At 53.1% G+C, this 14,365-nt stretch overlaps 1 protein-coding gene across 1 annotated transcript; it reads right to left on the bottom strand.

Annotated features, from left to right (window-relative positions):
• Positions 1 to 10,031: 10,031 nt before the first annotated feature.
• TEX44 (testis expressed 44) lies at positions 10,032 to 11,357 on the bottom strand. The gene has a single exon (XM_032355271.1). The coding sequence runs from the start codon at positions 11,314 to 11,316 to the stop codon at positions 10,174 to 10,176; it is 1,143 nt and encodes a 380-aa protein (XP_032211162.1). The 5' UTR covers positions 11,317 to 11,357; the 3' UTR covers positions 10,032 to 10,173.
• Positions 11,358 to 14,365: the final 3,008 nt, after the last annotated feature.

The following is a 14,365-nucleotide window of genomic DNA, read 5'->3' as shown; positions in this document are numbered from 1 at the left end:
CATTTGTATAGATGAACATTTCTGGAAGTATTCTGCAATTTGGGTCCTTTCATGGAAAAGCACCAGACACATTCCCTCCATGCGATATCTGATGGGCCTGAGGACCCCCAGCTCAGTCTGTGTTGAATTTGTGGTTAGGAAAGTACCCCCTTGTGGTGGCCAGCCATAGCATGGGGAGAGGACGACAGATGAACCCTGACAGAGGGAACAGATTGGACTCTGTGCCGGAAGACACCTTGCTTGGTTTCTAGGACTTCCCAGCTGGGCAGGGCAGGTTTTGTGAGTGTCTAACCCATGCATCACCCAGGGCTCCAGTGCTTATTCAATGCTCTATTGTCACCATCTTGACATGCTTTTTTTTTAAGTTTATTTATTTATTTATTTTAAAAGATTTCATTATTCATTTGACAAAAAGATCACAAGTAGGCAGAGGCAGGCAGAGGGAGGGAGGGAAGCAGGCTCCTCTCTGAGCAGAGATCCCAATGTGAGGCTCGATCCCAGGACCCTGGGACCACATCCTGAGCCGAAGGCAGAGGCCCAACCCACTGAGCCACGCAGATGCTGCCCCCCATCTTGCCATTTTTTTTTTCTTTTTTAAAGATTTCTTTATTTGACAGAGAGAGACACAGCGAGAGAAGGAATGCAAGCAGAGGGAGAGGGAAAAGCAGGCTTCCCACCAAACAGGGAGCCCGATGCAGGGCTCAATGCCAGGACCCTGGGATCATGACCTGAGCTGAAGGCAGACGCTTAATGACTGAGGCACCCAGGCGCCCCCCATCTTGCCATTCTTAATAGTTTTTGAACAAGGGAACTTGCATTTTCATTTTGCCCTAGGCTCCACAAATTGTGTAGCTGTTTCTCTGGTTCTGAGGCCCAGGGCTGGTTCCCAAGGAATCCTCTGGGAGAGTCTGGTGAATCTGTGTGGGAGGTGAGCCTGTGTGCACCCTAGAACAGGTGTTATATGCAAAACTGAGATCATAGAGCTTGCTTCACCCGGAGGAGAGGAGAGGAGAGGACCAGTGCTGGAGGCTTTTCTTGAGTGAGGATCGGGCTGTGGAAATTCACTGCCCAGGGAAAGACAGCTCGGTGGTTACTCCTTCAGAAATACCAGAAGCCTCTGGTCCTCAGAGCCCCTGGTCAGCAGTCAGACTGCTGACAAATGTGAAGGTTTATAGGGATGGGACAGATGCCTCCCTTGGGTGGGACAGATAGAGCATGGTCTGGCTCCTGGGCAAATAGCTGGTCTCCATGTCAATGCATACCAGTTCTGGGAGACCTGGGGCCAGATAGTCACGTCTCTGGATCCTACATGGTCTGGCCTGTTTTGCAGGGGTAGGTGGTGGTGGCTCCTGGGAGACAGACACTGGGAGGCTTGATGTTATCCTCTTGCAACAGGTGTCATTAGGAGGGAAGAGCCTGAGAGGCCTGGCTAGACTGCATCGCCTGAGTCCTGAGACCCGGTTACATCCCCCTCCCGCAGCCCTAGGGGCCCCACAGGCAACCTGATGCCAGCTCTCAGGCCCAGATTTAGGTCACTGCTTTGTTTTTGCACACCTGATGGTCTTTCTGCTCCTGCTGTGTCTTGTCCCTCATTATCTTCCACTCCAGATTTGAACCTCACCCTCTCTCCTCTGTGACTGATGCCAACTGCCTCAGTTTACCCACGGACGTGTCACTTTCACTCTCTTGCAGTTCGTCCTCAGTGGGCAGGACTGGGCTTGTTTCCTACATTGTCCCTCGGGCATTTCTGAACAAGGGACCTCTCATTTTATTTCTGTATTGTGGTCCACCAAAATCCAGAAGCCAATCTGCTGATGAGCTCCCTGGGACACGGAGGCCAGGTACGGAGGTCAGAGATCAGAACCTGACGCGGGGTTCTTAGTGCTGGAGGCGTCTGGCAGCTTTGAGAGGGCCGTGAATGTCCACGGTCCCATGGGAATGCCGTGCTGAGCGCCTACTGTGTGCAAGGGCCGGGCCGCTACAAACAGAAGCCTCTTTCTTCCTAGAGTTTAGCCAGGAGGGCGTTTAGAAGTAGGACAAAGCCTGCCCGATCCAGGGGCCTCCCCCTCAGGCGTGGGGAGAAACTTGGGGCGGCAGAGAGCGGAGGAGGGACGTCCTCCCGTAGGGCGCAGACGCCGCCCCGCCTGGGTCGCCGGCCTCCGAGAGCTGAAAGGGCCTCTGTGTTCTGTCCCCCGCCTGCCCGCGGGCCAGCAGCGCATTTCCTCCGCTGCGCCAGACCCCGGAGGCTCTGCAGCCCCTCTGGGGACAGACACAAATAGTTCCCGGCCCAGCTGCCCGGCCAGTTACCTTGGGAACCAAACTCAATCGCCTGACGTCACCGGCCGTTGCATAGCAACCGGCGTAGACTCCCCCTCGCGCGGCCCCCGCCCCGGCGCGGAGGTCTCGGTCGCCCGGGACACGGCGAGGCGGGGCAGTCGCTGTCCCCACCGCCCCTCGGTCGCCGGGCCCCGCCCTCGGCCCCGCCCCGGAGTTGTGCTTCCCCCCACCATCCCCCCTCCCCAGCCCCCAGCCCCGGCGGAAGGGGGCCGGCCCCAGCTGAGGAAGCGGCGCCGCCAGGCCTCGGGCCCGCTCGGCCTAAGTGCGACCCTCCGGCCGCCGGCGTTGCTGTCCCAGAGCGAAGCCTTTGTTTGCCGTCCCCCCGTCTGGCTGCCTCAGTTTTCCGTTCCAGTCTCGTTTCTCACCAGGCCCCAACCTGGGCTCCTGCTCCGGCAACAGGGAGCAGGTGGCCAGGCGGGGGCGTTTTCGTGCCCCTCCCCTCGGTGGCCCAGGAAATCTCTGCCTCGCTTGGCCACCTGCCTCGGGGGAGGAGACACCGGGCCCGCTCACGCCACTCCGCTCCCATCCCTGGTTCGCTCCTCCACTCCGGTGCCTTCCCCTGGCGTCTGTGCGGTGCCATTGACCTCTTGCCCTGGCTGCAGTCGGACTGGGTCGCCCCTGGGTGAGGGGCGTGGGGAGGGAGGGGCCTGCCGAGTGCCTGGCCGAGTTTCTGGCTTTGGCCTTGTTGCGGGGCTGCGCTGGCTACCTCCCATCGCTGTTTCCTACCAAAGCCGATCTGAATCCCAAAGCCCAGCACTATGCCGTGGCTGGCCCTAATCGTCCACCATGCCCTGCCCTGGTCTGCCTCAACTTACCTATCTGTGGTCCGGGGTCACCTGAACTTCCTCCTCTTGCTAGAGGACCTTGCTTATCTTGTTCACTGTTCAGTGTGGTGGAGGCCACCTGTGGGGGGTGTTTTTCCTCACCAGAAACTATTTTGACAAGTGCTAATAAAATGCAGGTGGTCAGAGAGGCAAAACCAGGTGTTTTAAGGGAATCCTATGTCCTCACTGGTTAATATTTAAAATTCAGAGAGGCAAAGGAATATTGTTTAATTCATGGAGTACGAGGGAGTGCACTTAAGAATACCTCAGATCTTTCCAAAGCACTTGGTCAAAGCAAGCTTCTGAATGTGGGTGGAACACTTACAGACTGATGGGAAAAGTGCTTTCTGTCCGAAGGTCCCCATTCAGTTGCAGGGGAAGGGATGTTACAGCAGTGCCACCGGCAGTAAGGACAAAGGAAAGCAGAGAGAGGACAGACTTCCTTAATTGCCACCTCCTCCTCTCTAGGAGGGACATAGCTCAGGGTGCCAAAGAGCCACCTGCTCCCGGAGGTACCAGGGACTCTGGATGAGGAAGGCCTTTCCAACTGTGATCCCGGCTGAGCCAACCAGAGCTCTTCCCCATAGGATTTACCAGGCAGGATTGGGGAAACAGAGATCTTTTCTCTTAGTCTTGGAAGTGCAGGATTGTGGGACTGGAGCCTTCAGGGGCTGTGTTCCTGCAAGGAACAGAAGCCTGGAGAGGAGGCAGAGCTGCCCTGCGAGGCAGATGGTCCTTGATCCCGGGCATCTCCAAAGCCAGTTCTTCCTAGCCCTTCTGGGCTGGGCCCATCGGTCTGGCCCCCATGAAGCTGCTTCAAGCTGGTTTCTGTCACTTCCAAATTAAAAGACTCCTGATCAATACAGAGACAATGCAGAAAACCTCAAGGAAGGGAGAAAACTGACCTCTGTCACATGCCCAGCATTAAATGCTGTTTTTTTTTTTTTTTTTTTTTTTTTTTTAAAGATTTTATTTATTTATTTGACAGAGAGAGATCACAAGTAGGCAGAGAGGCAGGCAGAGAGAGAGAGAGGGAAGCAGGCTCCCTGCCGAGCAGGGAGCCCGATGCGGGACTCGATCCCAGGACCCCGAGATCATGACCTGAGCCGAAGGCAGCGGCCCAACCCACTGAGCCACCCAGGCGCCCATTAAATGCTGTTTTTAAAAATATGCATTGGTGGGGCACCTGGGTGGCTCAGTGGGTTAAGCCTCTGCCTTTGGCTGAGGTCGTGATTCCAGGGTCCTGGGATTGAGACCCACATCCGGCTCTCTGCTCAGCAGGGAGTCTGCTTCCCCTTCTCTCTCTGCCTGCCTCTCTGCCTAGAGAGTGATCTCTCTCTCTGTCAAATAAATAAAATCTTAAAAAAAAAAATGCATTATCAGTGATAGCATCCCTGTGAGGCAAATGGGAGACCTAATTTATAGATGAGGAAACTGAGTCTGGAAATGAGTAGGACTTTCATCTAGTCCCTCAGGGTCCACTTGAGGACTCCATGGGGGGCAGCAGATGGCTTCCAGTCACCAGTTTAGAGGGTACTACTCTTCTAGAGATCCCTTGAGCCAGGTCCCAGCCCTGAAGGCCTTTGCCATGGTGGGATCCTTTCTGGAGAACTCTGGGCCTTCTGAGGTCTGAGTCTTGGAGCGTTGTTCTACAAACATGGCCATGATCTTGGGCTCTGGCTGTGACTCCAGTGGGAGGGTCTAGCCCCCTCTGTCCTTCTGCCCTTGTTCCTTTTTTTTTTTTTTTTTAAGATTTTATTTATTTGAGAGAGTATGTGTATGAGTCGGGGGGGGCATGGAGGGGCAGAGAGAGAGGGAGAGGGAGAAGCAGAGTCCCCACTGAGCAGACAGCCTGATCCCGGCTCTATCCCAGGACCCTGAGATCATGACCTGAGCAGAAGGTAGAGGGTTAACTGACTGAGCCACTCAGGTGCCCTCTTGCCCCTGATCCTAAGAACTTCCTAGGAACACATTTCCAGCCCAAGTCAGCTGGATTGGTGGTAGCTTAGTGTTTATTCTGCACCTGTGATGTAGTAAGAAATACATGCTTGGTCTCTGCCTCACTCCTGCCCTCTTCCTGGCACAGAACTTCAAAAACTCTTGGAATTTCTTGAGTGGTGAGAGGGGTGAGAGCAGCATCTTTTGTTATTCATAATGTCCCTTTCAAAGATACCTGACTTTATGTAACTGACTCTTGGAGATGGTGACTGGGGGCTAGAAACCAGGGAGCCAACCCTGGGATTAAGTTGAAATTTTCAGCACCCCCTACTTCATCTCTAGAAAGAGGAGATGGGCTGAAGATTGGCTTAATAACTAGTGATTTAATCAGTCAGGCCTATATAATGGAACTTCCATAAAAACACTAAACAAGAGAGTTTGAAGAGTTTCTGTGTTGGGAGAAAACATCCATGTGTCAGGAGAGCGGCACACTCCAACTCCTGGGAGACAGAAACTCCTGTGCTGGAGATCCTTCTGGAAGCTTGCCCTATGTACCTCTTTATCTGCTTGTTCATTTATATCATCTATAATATCCCTTATAATAAATGAGTGATAGTGTTTTCCTGACTTCTATGATTTCTTGTAACCAGTTATCCAGGCTGAGGAGAGAGTTGTGGGAATCCCTGATTTGTAGCCACATCAGACAGAAGAAAGGGTACCTAAGGGACCTGAAGCAGGGCAATCTGGTGGGACTGAGCCCTTAACCTGTAGGGTTTGTGCTAACACCAGCAATTTCTTTTGGGTTGCCTGGGTGCTTCAGCCGTTAAGCTAAGTCTGCCTTCTGCTCAGGTCATGATCCCAGGATCCTGGGATTCAGGCCCCCACCCACTGGCTCCCTGCTGTGTTCCCTCTCTTGCTCTCTCTCTCTCTGTCAAATAAATAAGTAAGTAAGTAAATAAATAAATAAATAAATAAAATCTTAAAAAAAGAGAGTTTTCTTTTAACTCCCATTTCTCTCATGAGTGTCTCAAATCCCCAAACAAACTTATCCTTAAGTCTGGGCTTTGGCATTATGCCCTCCTGCCACAGGCCAGTGCTGTCTTCTCTCCAGCAGAGGGCGCACTCTCCACTCTTAGGGACTGGAAGTGCAAGATTGGGCAGTCTCCGCAACTGGGCTTGGTTGTAGCCCAGAGAGGATCCAGTCTTTCGTTTAAATATGTAAATGTGTACTTAAGACCTTCGTATACTTTCACACTTTGTTACATCCCCCTGGGGGGACTCCCCTTTTCTGTGGTCACTTTCTCTTGGAGACACTCTTTCCTGGCTAGAACCTGTGCCTCACCCAACCTATAAACTTGACCACAATCACATGGTGACTTTAACCAATTAGCCAGGTGGCTGTAGACTAAACAGTAACATAGGCTTTACAAAACAAATGAAAACACTGACCAAGATTTAGCCTCCCCCACCATTTTCAAAAAACTATTCTCAAGATGGCGTTAAATTTCTAAGTTTTCTTACCACGGAGCTTCTCTTTAAAAAGATCTTTGAACTTTTTCTACAGATTGAACTTGTAGGTTCCCACCCCACTGCACAGAAGGCCATCTACGCTCAGGGCAGCTGGGGAACAAGTCCTTCAGGGCAGGGCCACAGTGTCCCTCCTGCTCTCTGCCAGGACCTGTTGGTGCGCTTCCCTTAGCCAAGCCCCTGCTGGGCTCAGATGTCCTGATGCTACCCTTGCCCCCGGCCTGAGTATCTCTTTCCCTAGAACCTCGGCTTACTGGCTGGTCTCCCCACAGCACAACAACCCCCCACCCCAAAAGATGGTTGTTGATCCTGGAGCAGCGCGAGTGGTTGTCAGGTGTTAAGTCCAGCACCTGAATGAGAGGAGTAAGAATGTGCCCTTACACCCCTTTTGGGGGTGAAGTAAAAACTTTGTGCTTCAATTCTCAAGGCCAGAGAATACCCTCCCGAAGGCCACCCCGTTATTCTGATGACTGCTCATTCTTTTTCCCCTCACCCACCACCTTGTTCCTCCCCAGTAGTGCTCCCTTTCTTCATTTGCAGCCTGCACCTGGCCGCATGCCCAAGGTGGGCTGGGGCACTCCAGCCCGCAGACTTCCGGGAGGCGGGGGTGTCTCAGCCACTGCTTCCCTTTTGCCGGGAGGGTGAGGGAGTGGGTGGGGGTATGGAAATGGGGCTTTTCCCCAAGTGCCTGCCTTGGACCTTTCCTTTCTTCCTCTTGCCGTTTTTTTTGTTTTTGTTTTTTTGTGTGTGTGTTTTTTTAATATTTTATTTATTTATTTGACAGAGATCACAAATAGGCAGAGAGACAGGCAGAAAGGAGGAAGCAGGCTCCCTGCCTAACACCCTGGGATCATGACCTGAGCTGAAGGTAGATGTTTTAACCCAGTGAGCAACCCAGGCGCCCTTCCTCTGGCAGTTTTATCCAAAGCTGGAGTGCGCACTTCTATCACTGTCTCAGCCTCAGCCCCCCAGTGTGCAGGTCTGACCTTCTACCCCACCGCAGCACCACTTAGATGCCTGGGGCAGAGGGTCCCACCTACAGAGAAGAGGTGCTGCCAGGAGGATTTGCCCACAGGACCTTTTATATTGTGGCAAAGAGGAAGGCTGGAGCAAGTAGGGAAAGTCAGTCCTCTTTGGCAATGTCTCCAGCAAAGTCTGTCATTATAATCGCGGTGATTGCTAACACGGAGCACTCAAGTGCGCGTCACACACTGTTCTATGAACTTGACTCATTAACTCATGTCGCCCTCAGAGCAGCCCGATGCAGTTGGTACTGTTATCATTGATATTTTCCCGATAAGGAAACTGAGGCACAGGGCCATGAAAGTAGCACAGTTAGAATATAGAGCAGGGTTCGAGGCAACTCGGTCCCCAATGCCAGGCTCTTATAACGCTTTAACACACAAAATGGTGTTGGTGCCCCCTCCCCTGCCCGGTCAGGTAGGTGTGAGGCCCAGGCCAGGTAATGAGGTATTTGATTTCCAAAGCCTCAGTGATTGGTGGGGGAGAGAGAGCAAGGGGGCCAAACCCACCAGGGCTAGGGAGAACAAGGGCCTCTGTCTTTGCAGGAAGATGGCTGAGCCGCCTGGGAAAGGAGCCAGCAAGGAGGGGCCGGGGTGGGGGAGGGGCAGAGCTGGAGAGACGGAACCCTGAGGACAAGGCTGAGCCTAGGATGCAGCCACGCCTCCTTGGCAATTGTGCTTCTTGGCTAATCCCTTCAGCTGATCTGGTTTGAGTTTGGTTCCTGTCCCTTCCAACCTTTCCTTTGGGTTGGCAGTGTCTCTCTTGGACCTTGCATGCCAGACAGTGGCACTTACCCAGTTCAAAAATTATTTGGGGAAAGCTTTTGGGGTCTACCCTGGTGGTATTATCACCTACCTGTCCTCTGCTCTGGGTTCAGGTCAGGTTGACCTGGTCACCGCCCTCTCCAACTGAGCGCGTCTCAGGCCTTCCTCAGCTGGTGTTGCTGTCCCCTCTATGAGGGGACACCAGGGCTTCTCTGTTTCCACATATGACTCACTTGATCCTCTGAAGACCCTGGTTACTGGGATCTGATCAACAGTCTTCCTCCTCTGAAGCTTTTGCTCTCAGGATGAAGACAGTTCATGTCTCACCAATGGAAAGTGGCAGCTCCTTGAGAAGACAGGGTAGACACCCCTGGTCTGTCTTTGCACCCCCTTGGAGCCTGGCAACCCACTTTCTCCTGGGAGCCTCCTGCAGGGTAAGGGTGACAAAGGCTTGCCTCTGGGGCCCTGGTGACATCAATCACTATGGCGGCCAGGTATGTCCCTCTAAAGAGAGTGGCTCGGCTGCTGCCCCTAAGAGATGCAGAAATCCATTTTTTAATCCATTAATTTAATGTTAAAATCTCCTGTTTTTAAGTGTTAGCAATTAACACACAATTTGAGAAACACCGTTCTGGGGGCACAAATATATTGGTGGGTGGGTTTCAGCCCAGGGCTCCTACTTGCCGACGGCTGAGTGAAGGAAACCATGGCTAGGGCTGAGGCAGGAAGCTGTGCGGGGTGGGACCCGCATTTGGCACTGGGCCAGGAACAGGAGTGGGGTTGATGGGCCGCTCAGCGAGTCACATGACTGGTGTGGCACCGTGTCCGGCCAGAGGGCAGGCCAGTGGCTTTCTGAAACAGGTGCTCCCTTTGCCACATAGACATTTATAAAGAAACCTGGGTCTAGGGTGGCCAACTCGTCACAGTCTGCCTGGGATTTTCCTGGTTTTAAATCTGAAAGTCCCACATCCTAGGAGCCTTCTCAGTCTCAAGCAAACCATGATGGTTGACCTAGATCCCTCTTCTGGCTGTGTCTCCTGCCTGCTGGAGGAGAGTCATGGCAGCCAGAATGTGTGAGCTCGGTGAGTACCAGACACCACGTGTTAGGCTCTGCGTTGTTTCTCTTGCGTCTCCTGAACATTGTCATGGTGTAGATTACTTTTCTACCCTGTTGGATGAGAACCGTTCAGAGGGTGAAGCAACTTATGCCGGGTCAGTGACAGCACTGGGGTGTGAACGGATATTGGTCTGGCTCTGTCCTCTCAACCCCACGGGGGGGCCCAGCCTGTCACACCAGCAGGGCCCCCCAGCCTGCAATGCCAGCAGGCCCGCTCTCAGCCTGCCACGCCAACAGGTCATGCCTCCGGCCCACCACACCAGAAGGCCCTGGGGAAAAGTCAGGTCTCACTTCCTCAGGAACCCACTTATCTGGTTGGAGGTCCAGCCAAGGTCAATGTTTGCAAGTCTGAGGCCCCCACGCCAGGGCCCCCAGTCCTGCCCCGCCCCTCGTCCTGCCAGGCTCTTCTCTTTCTGGATTCAGCGCACCCCCCCCCCCCCCCCCCCCCGCCCCAACCCAACAGGACAACCGGGAAGCCCTCAGGGATCACCTTTCTGCACTTAGAAAATAAACGCTCGCCAGTGCTTTATTGCCCAATCTGGGGAGAGCCCGCCAGGGCAGGGGTGGGTGAAGGAGCAGGAACGAGGGGGCCGGGGTTCTCAGGGGCTGCTGAGCCAGTTCTTTGGGGCTCCTTGCATGGGGTCTAGTCAGAGTTTGGACTGGGGTGACTGGGAAGGAGGTGGGTGGTCAGGAACCGCATGGCCGAGCGCACGTGCTCTAGGGTCCTCTGCTCCACCCTCCCCAGCATGAGGGTGACAGAGCGCAGGGCCAGGCTGGGTCCTGCCATCAGCCCAGAGGAGAAGGTTCTCCCCAGGATGCTGGAGACGGAGCGCAGGCTGGGCCCAGTGCTGTGCAGCAGGTCCGTCACGGAGCTGTGGCCAGAGGCCAGGAGGGCCGTGGCCATGCCCACAGTGGCCTCAGACCACACTAGGACGTCCGCCAGGGAGCTGATGGACCCCTCACCTCCGCCCAGCAAACTGGTCATGGAGCGCATGTAGGGGTTCTCCTCGCTGGCCATGTAAAGCCTGGGGTCTAGGGACATCCTGCCCAGGGCCACCCCTTGGGGGCTGGGTGAGGGTGGGGCGCTGCCTCCTGGGGAAGGAGGCAACTGCAGAGCCTGCAGGTCTTCTGAGCTGTCCTTCAGATCCCCCTCAGTCACTGCCTGGGACCCGGCTCCTGGCAAAGCTTCAGTGTCAACGCTCAAGGCCTCCAGACCATCAGGTCCCTCCTCAACGGTGTCAGTGGTGCTGGTGGCCTGACTGCCACGCGGATAGTCCATGTCTGCGGTGTTCATGATGGGCTGAGCATCCACGGTCCTGGGAAACTGTACCTCAGCCCCTGGGATGACTGGAGTTAATTCTTGTTCTCCGCAGGGGACACCTGTCATTTGTGGGGTCTTTTCTTCCATCAGGGAGTCCCGTTGGGAGCTCTGAAGACTCTGAGTTACACTCAAATCTTGCCTCAGGTCATCACATGCTGGGTCCTGGGGGCCCGTGGACACCGGCAGACTGCTTGAGGCTTCCCTGGGCTCCTGGCTGTGTGTTCCAGCAGCTTCAGGCTTGTCCTCGTCCCCAGATGCTGATGTGGGTTTGGAAGTCAACGACTCAATGGAGGCCCGATCTACATCATGCTGTTCAGGGGGCCCTCCAGCACCGTCAGCCACAGGGGCCTCTGCGGGGAGGGGGACCTGATTTGCGGACCCCTTTGTGAGGCTGTCTATGGATCTGCCATCGCCATGTATGGGGATGCTGGCAACTCTGACCTCTTCTGAGGGTCTGCTGGTCATTTAGGCCCTCCGTCACTTGTGCTGTTGAGGGAGTGACCACAGCCCAGCTCTCCTTGTTCGGGTAGTGAGGTCACAGGGGGCTGTAGGCAGCTGGTGATGTCATAGGTAGCTGCACAGCAAAGGTCCTGAGCCTCTGAGTGGCTGCCCCAGTGGGCTGGGTCCACAGGACAATTTATTTACTTATTTATTACAAAGTTCATTTATTTATGTGTGTGAGAGAGAGAGTGAGAGAGAGCGCGCACCAGCATGGGGGAGGAGGAGAAGCAACCTTCCTGCTGAGCAGGGAGCATAATGCGGGGCTCGATCCCAGGACCCTCCAATCATGATCTGAGCTGACCAGGGGCCCCACGGGACAATTTATAGCTGAGTTTGCAGGTATATATGGAGAGAAAGGCAAATGCTTTGGCAAAAGAGCAGAGGAGTGTGTAAAGGGGCAGGTGCACCTGGTGCCCGGAGCAATCCGGGGACCCAGAGGGAGATTTATGATAAATGTTAGAAGGAGCCAGTCGCGGCATCTCTCTGTCCACTCTGGTGACTCAGGACCCGGATTGGGCCAGTCTTTCTGCAGAGAGTCAGTCTCCCAGCAGTGGTGAGCAGAAACAAGTGAAGTCTAAGGGCCTGGGCTGCGCCTAGCAATAACTGTCTGGTTGTGGGGCGCCCTCAATGGAATATTTGGGTCTCACCCCAAAATTTATAGGTCGAAAGTTAATCCCCCATGTAATAGTATTTGGAGGTGCTTAAGTTATGAAGGTGGGGCCCTCACAAACAGCATTGGTGTCCCTATGAAAGAGCTGTCTGGCCACCTCCTCCATGTGAAATGCAGCCAGAAAGGGGCAATCTACAAACCAGGAAGCCGGTCCTCACCAGATGCTGAACCTCGTGTGCCTTGACCTTGGGCTTCCGAGCTTCCAGAACTGTGAGAAATAAATTTCTGCTGGGGTGTTCTGGCTGGTTCAGTCAGTGGAGTGTGCAACTCTTGATCTCAGGGTCGTGAGTTTGAGCCCCACGTTGGGTACAGATTACTTTAAAAAATAAAATAAAATTCCGTTGTTTATAAGCACCCTCCCACCTGCCCCAGTCATGGTGCTCTGTAATAGCAGCCCTAAATAGACTAAATAGACTACAATAGAAATTGTACTGAGAAGTGGGGGGCTGCTGTCGCAATCACCCAAGTGTGTGGACACAGCTCTGGAGCTGGGTGACAGGCAGAGGCTGGAAGAGTTTGACCTCCATGGTCAGAAAAGCCTTCACTGCTGGGAAGATCTGGAGAGAGCTAGAAGGGAAGGGAGAGCTGTGGAGAGAGAGCCTCGGTTATCTCAGAGAAGCCCTAATAATCCTGAACCATACGTTGGGAGAGACATGGGTGGTAAAAGCGTTTTGACATGGTCTCAGATGGAAACGAGGAACACGTTATTGGAAACGGGAGGAAAGGTGATCCTTGTTATAAAGTGACAAAAAACTTGGCTGAGTTGCATTAGTGTCCTTGTGTTTTCCAGAAGGTAGAACTTGCAAGCGGTGAAATTGGAAGAAAGTAAAGCAATTTCTTTTCTTTGTTTTTTATTTTTTTTTTCCATTGAGGCATTTTATTTGCACGAATGTTTTACATCCCCCCTCTTTTTTAAAAAATATTTTATTTATTTATTTGACAGATGGCGATTACAAGTAGGCAGAGAGGCAAGCAGAGAGAGAGGGGGAAGCAGACTCCCTACTGAGCAGAGAGCCCGATGTGGGGCTCGATCCCAGGACCCTGAGATCATGACCTGAGCTGAACGCAGGGGCTTTAACCCACTGAGCCACCCAGGTGCCCCCCCCTTTTTTTAAAAAAAAAAAAGATCTTATTTATTTATTAGACACAGAGAGAGAGATCACAAGTAGGCAGAGAGGCAGGCAGAGAGAGAGGGGGGAAGCAGACTCCCTGCTGAGCAGAGAGCCCAATATGGGGCTCGATCCCAGGACCCTGAGATCATGACCTGAGCAGAAGGCAGAGGCTTAACACACTGAGCTACCCAAACACCCCAGCTATTCAGGTTTTATTTTTGCAGGTAATGTCTAGAAAATGAATGAAGGAACCCAGCTCAGACTGTCGGCTTAAGTTCAATATAATAATGAAAAAGCAATCTGTTGTTCCCAGGAAACTGTAAAGTCTAAGGAGAACTTCCCTACAGCAGGGCTCAGCGGCAATGTCAAGATTCAGTCTTCTCTCTCTCCCTCTCTTGGCCGGGGATGGATTTGTAGAAGATGTTGTCCACACTCAGGGTCCCGGTGACTCTGGGACTGCGCGGTGATACTGCTGGTTTGTAGTCCCGGCAAGCCTCGGGCCTGAGCCTTGTGGGCTCCTGGGCCCTTCTCTGAAGCCATCTCTATAGCCCGGGGACCACATCCTGGTTGGTCAGGCCTGGGGTGGGAGCGTGGGATCAGCCTCACTGACACAAAAGGCCTTTAAGGGTTACTTGAGTGGGTCCCAAGGATTTTGGAGTGCTGTGACCAAAAGAAGGCCGTTGGATGCTGGGTGGGAAAAAGAGACGAGATCCACTGTGCAGTCACAGACATGTAGAAGAAAGTCCACTGGGGACAAGCTGATAGGAAACAGAGCGACTTGGCCAGCAGCTATTCCAATTACTGTAACAAAATCAGAAAATACACAGAAGAAAGAATTAAAGGGGCCCCCGGGTGGCTCAGGCTGTTAAGTGTCTGACTCTTGATTTAGGTTAAGGTCATGATGTCAGGGTCATGGGATTGAGTCCCCCACCCCCTTGCGCTCTGTGCTCAGTGTAGAGTCTACTTGTGATTTTTCTCATTCTCTTTCTGCTCCTCTCCCCACTCACATGCTCTTTCTAAATAAAGTGAATGAAATCTTAAAAAAAAAAAAAAGAATTAAATAAGTAAATAATAAAAAGGAAAATCACCCTGAGTGATAGGGTGAGCTCAGTGAGTGGGAAGTCTGTTATCCCAGCCCATACAAACTCACACACTCACCCTTCAAACACAAAGAAATGCCGGATTAAGTACTGTTCAGGATAGACTAACTACATAGCTAAGTTACGAAGAA

Source organism: Mustela erminea, chromosome 8 (genome assembly GCF_009829155.1).
Source record: "Mustela erminea isolate mMusErm1 chromosome 8, mMusErm1.Pri, whole genome shotgun sequence".
In the NCBI taxonomy this organism is placed as follows: Eukaryota; Metazoa; Chordata; class Mammalia; order Carnivora; family Mustelidae; genus Mustela; species Mustela erminea.
Note: the sequence above shows the minus strand (reverse complement) of the source record. Positions and strands in the feature narration are given on the sequence as shown.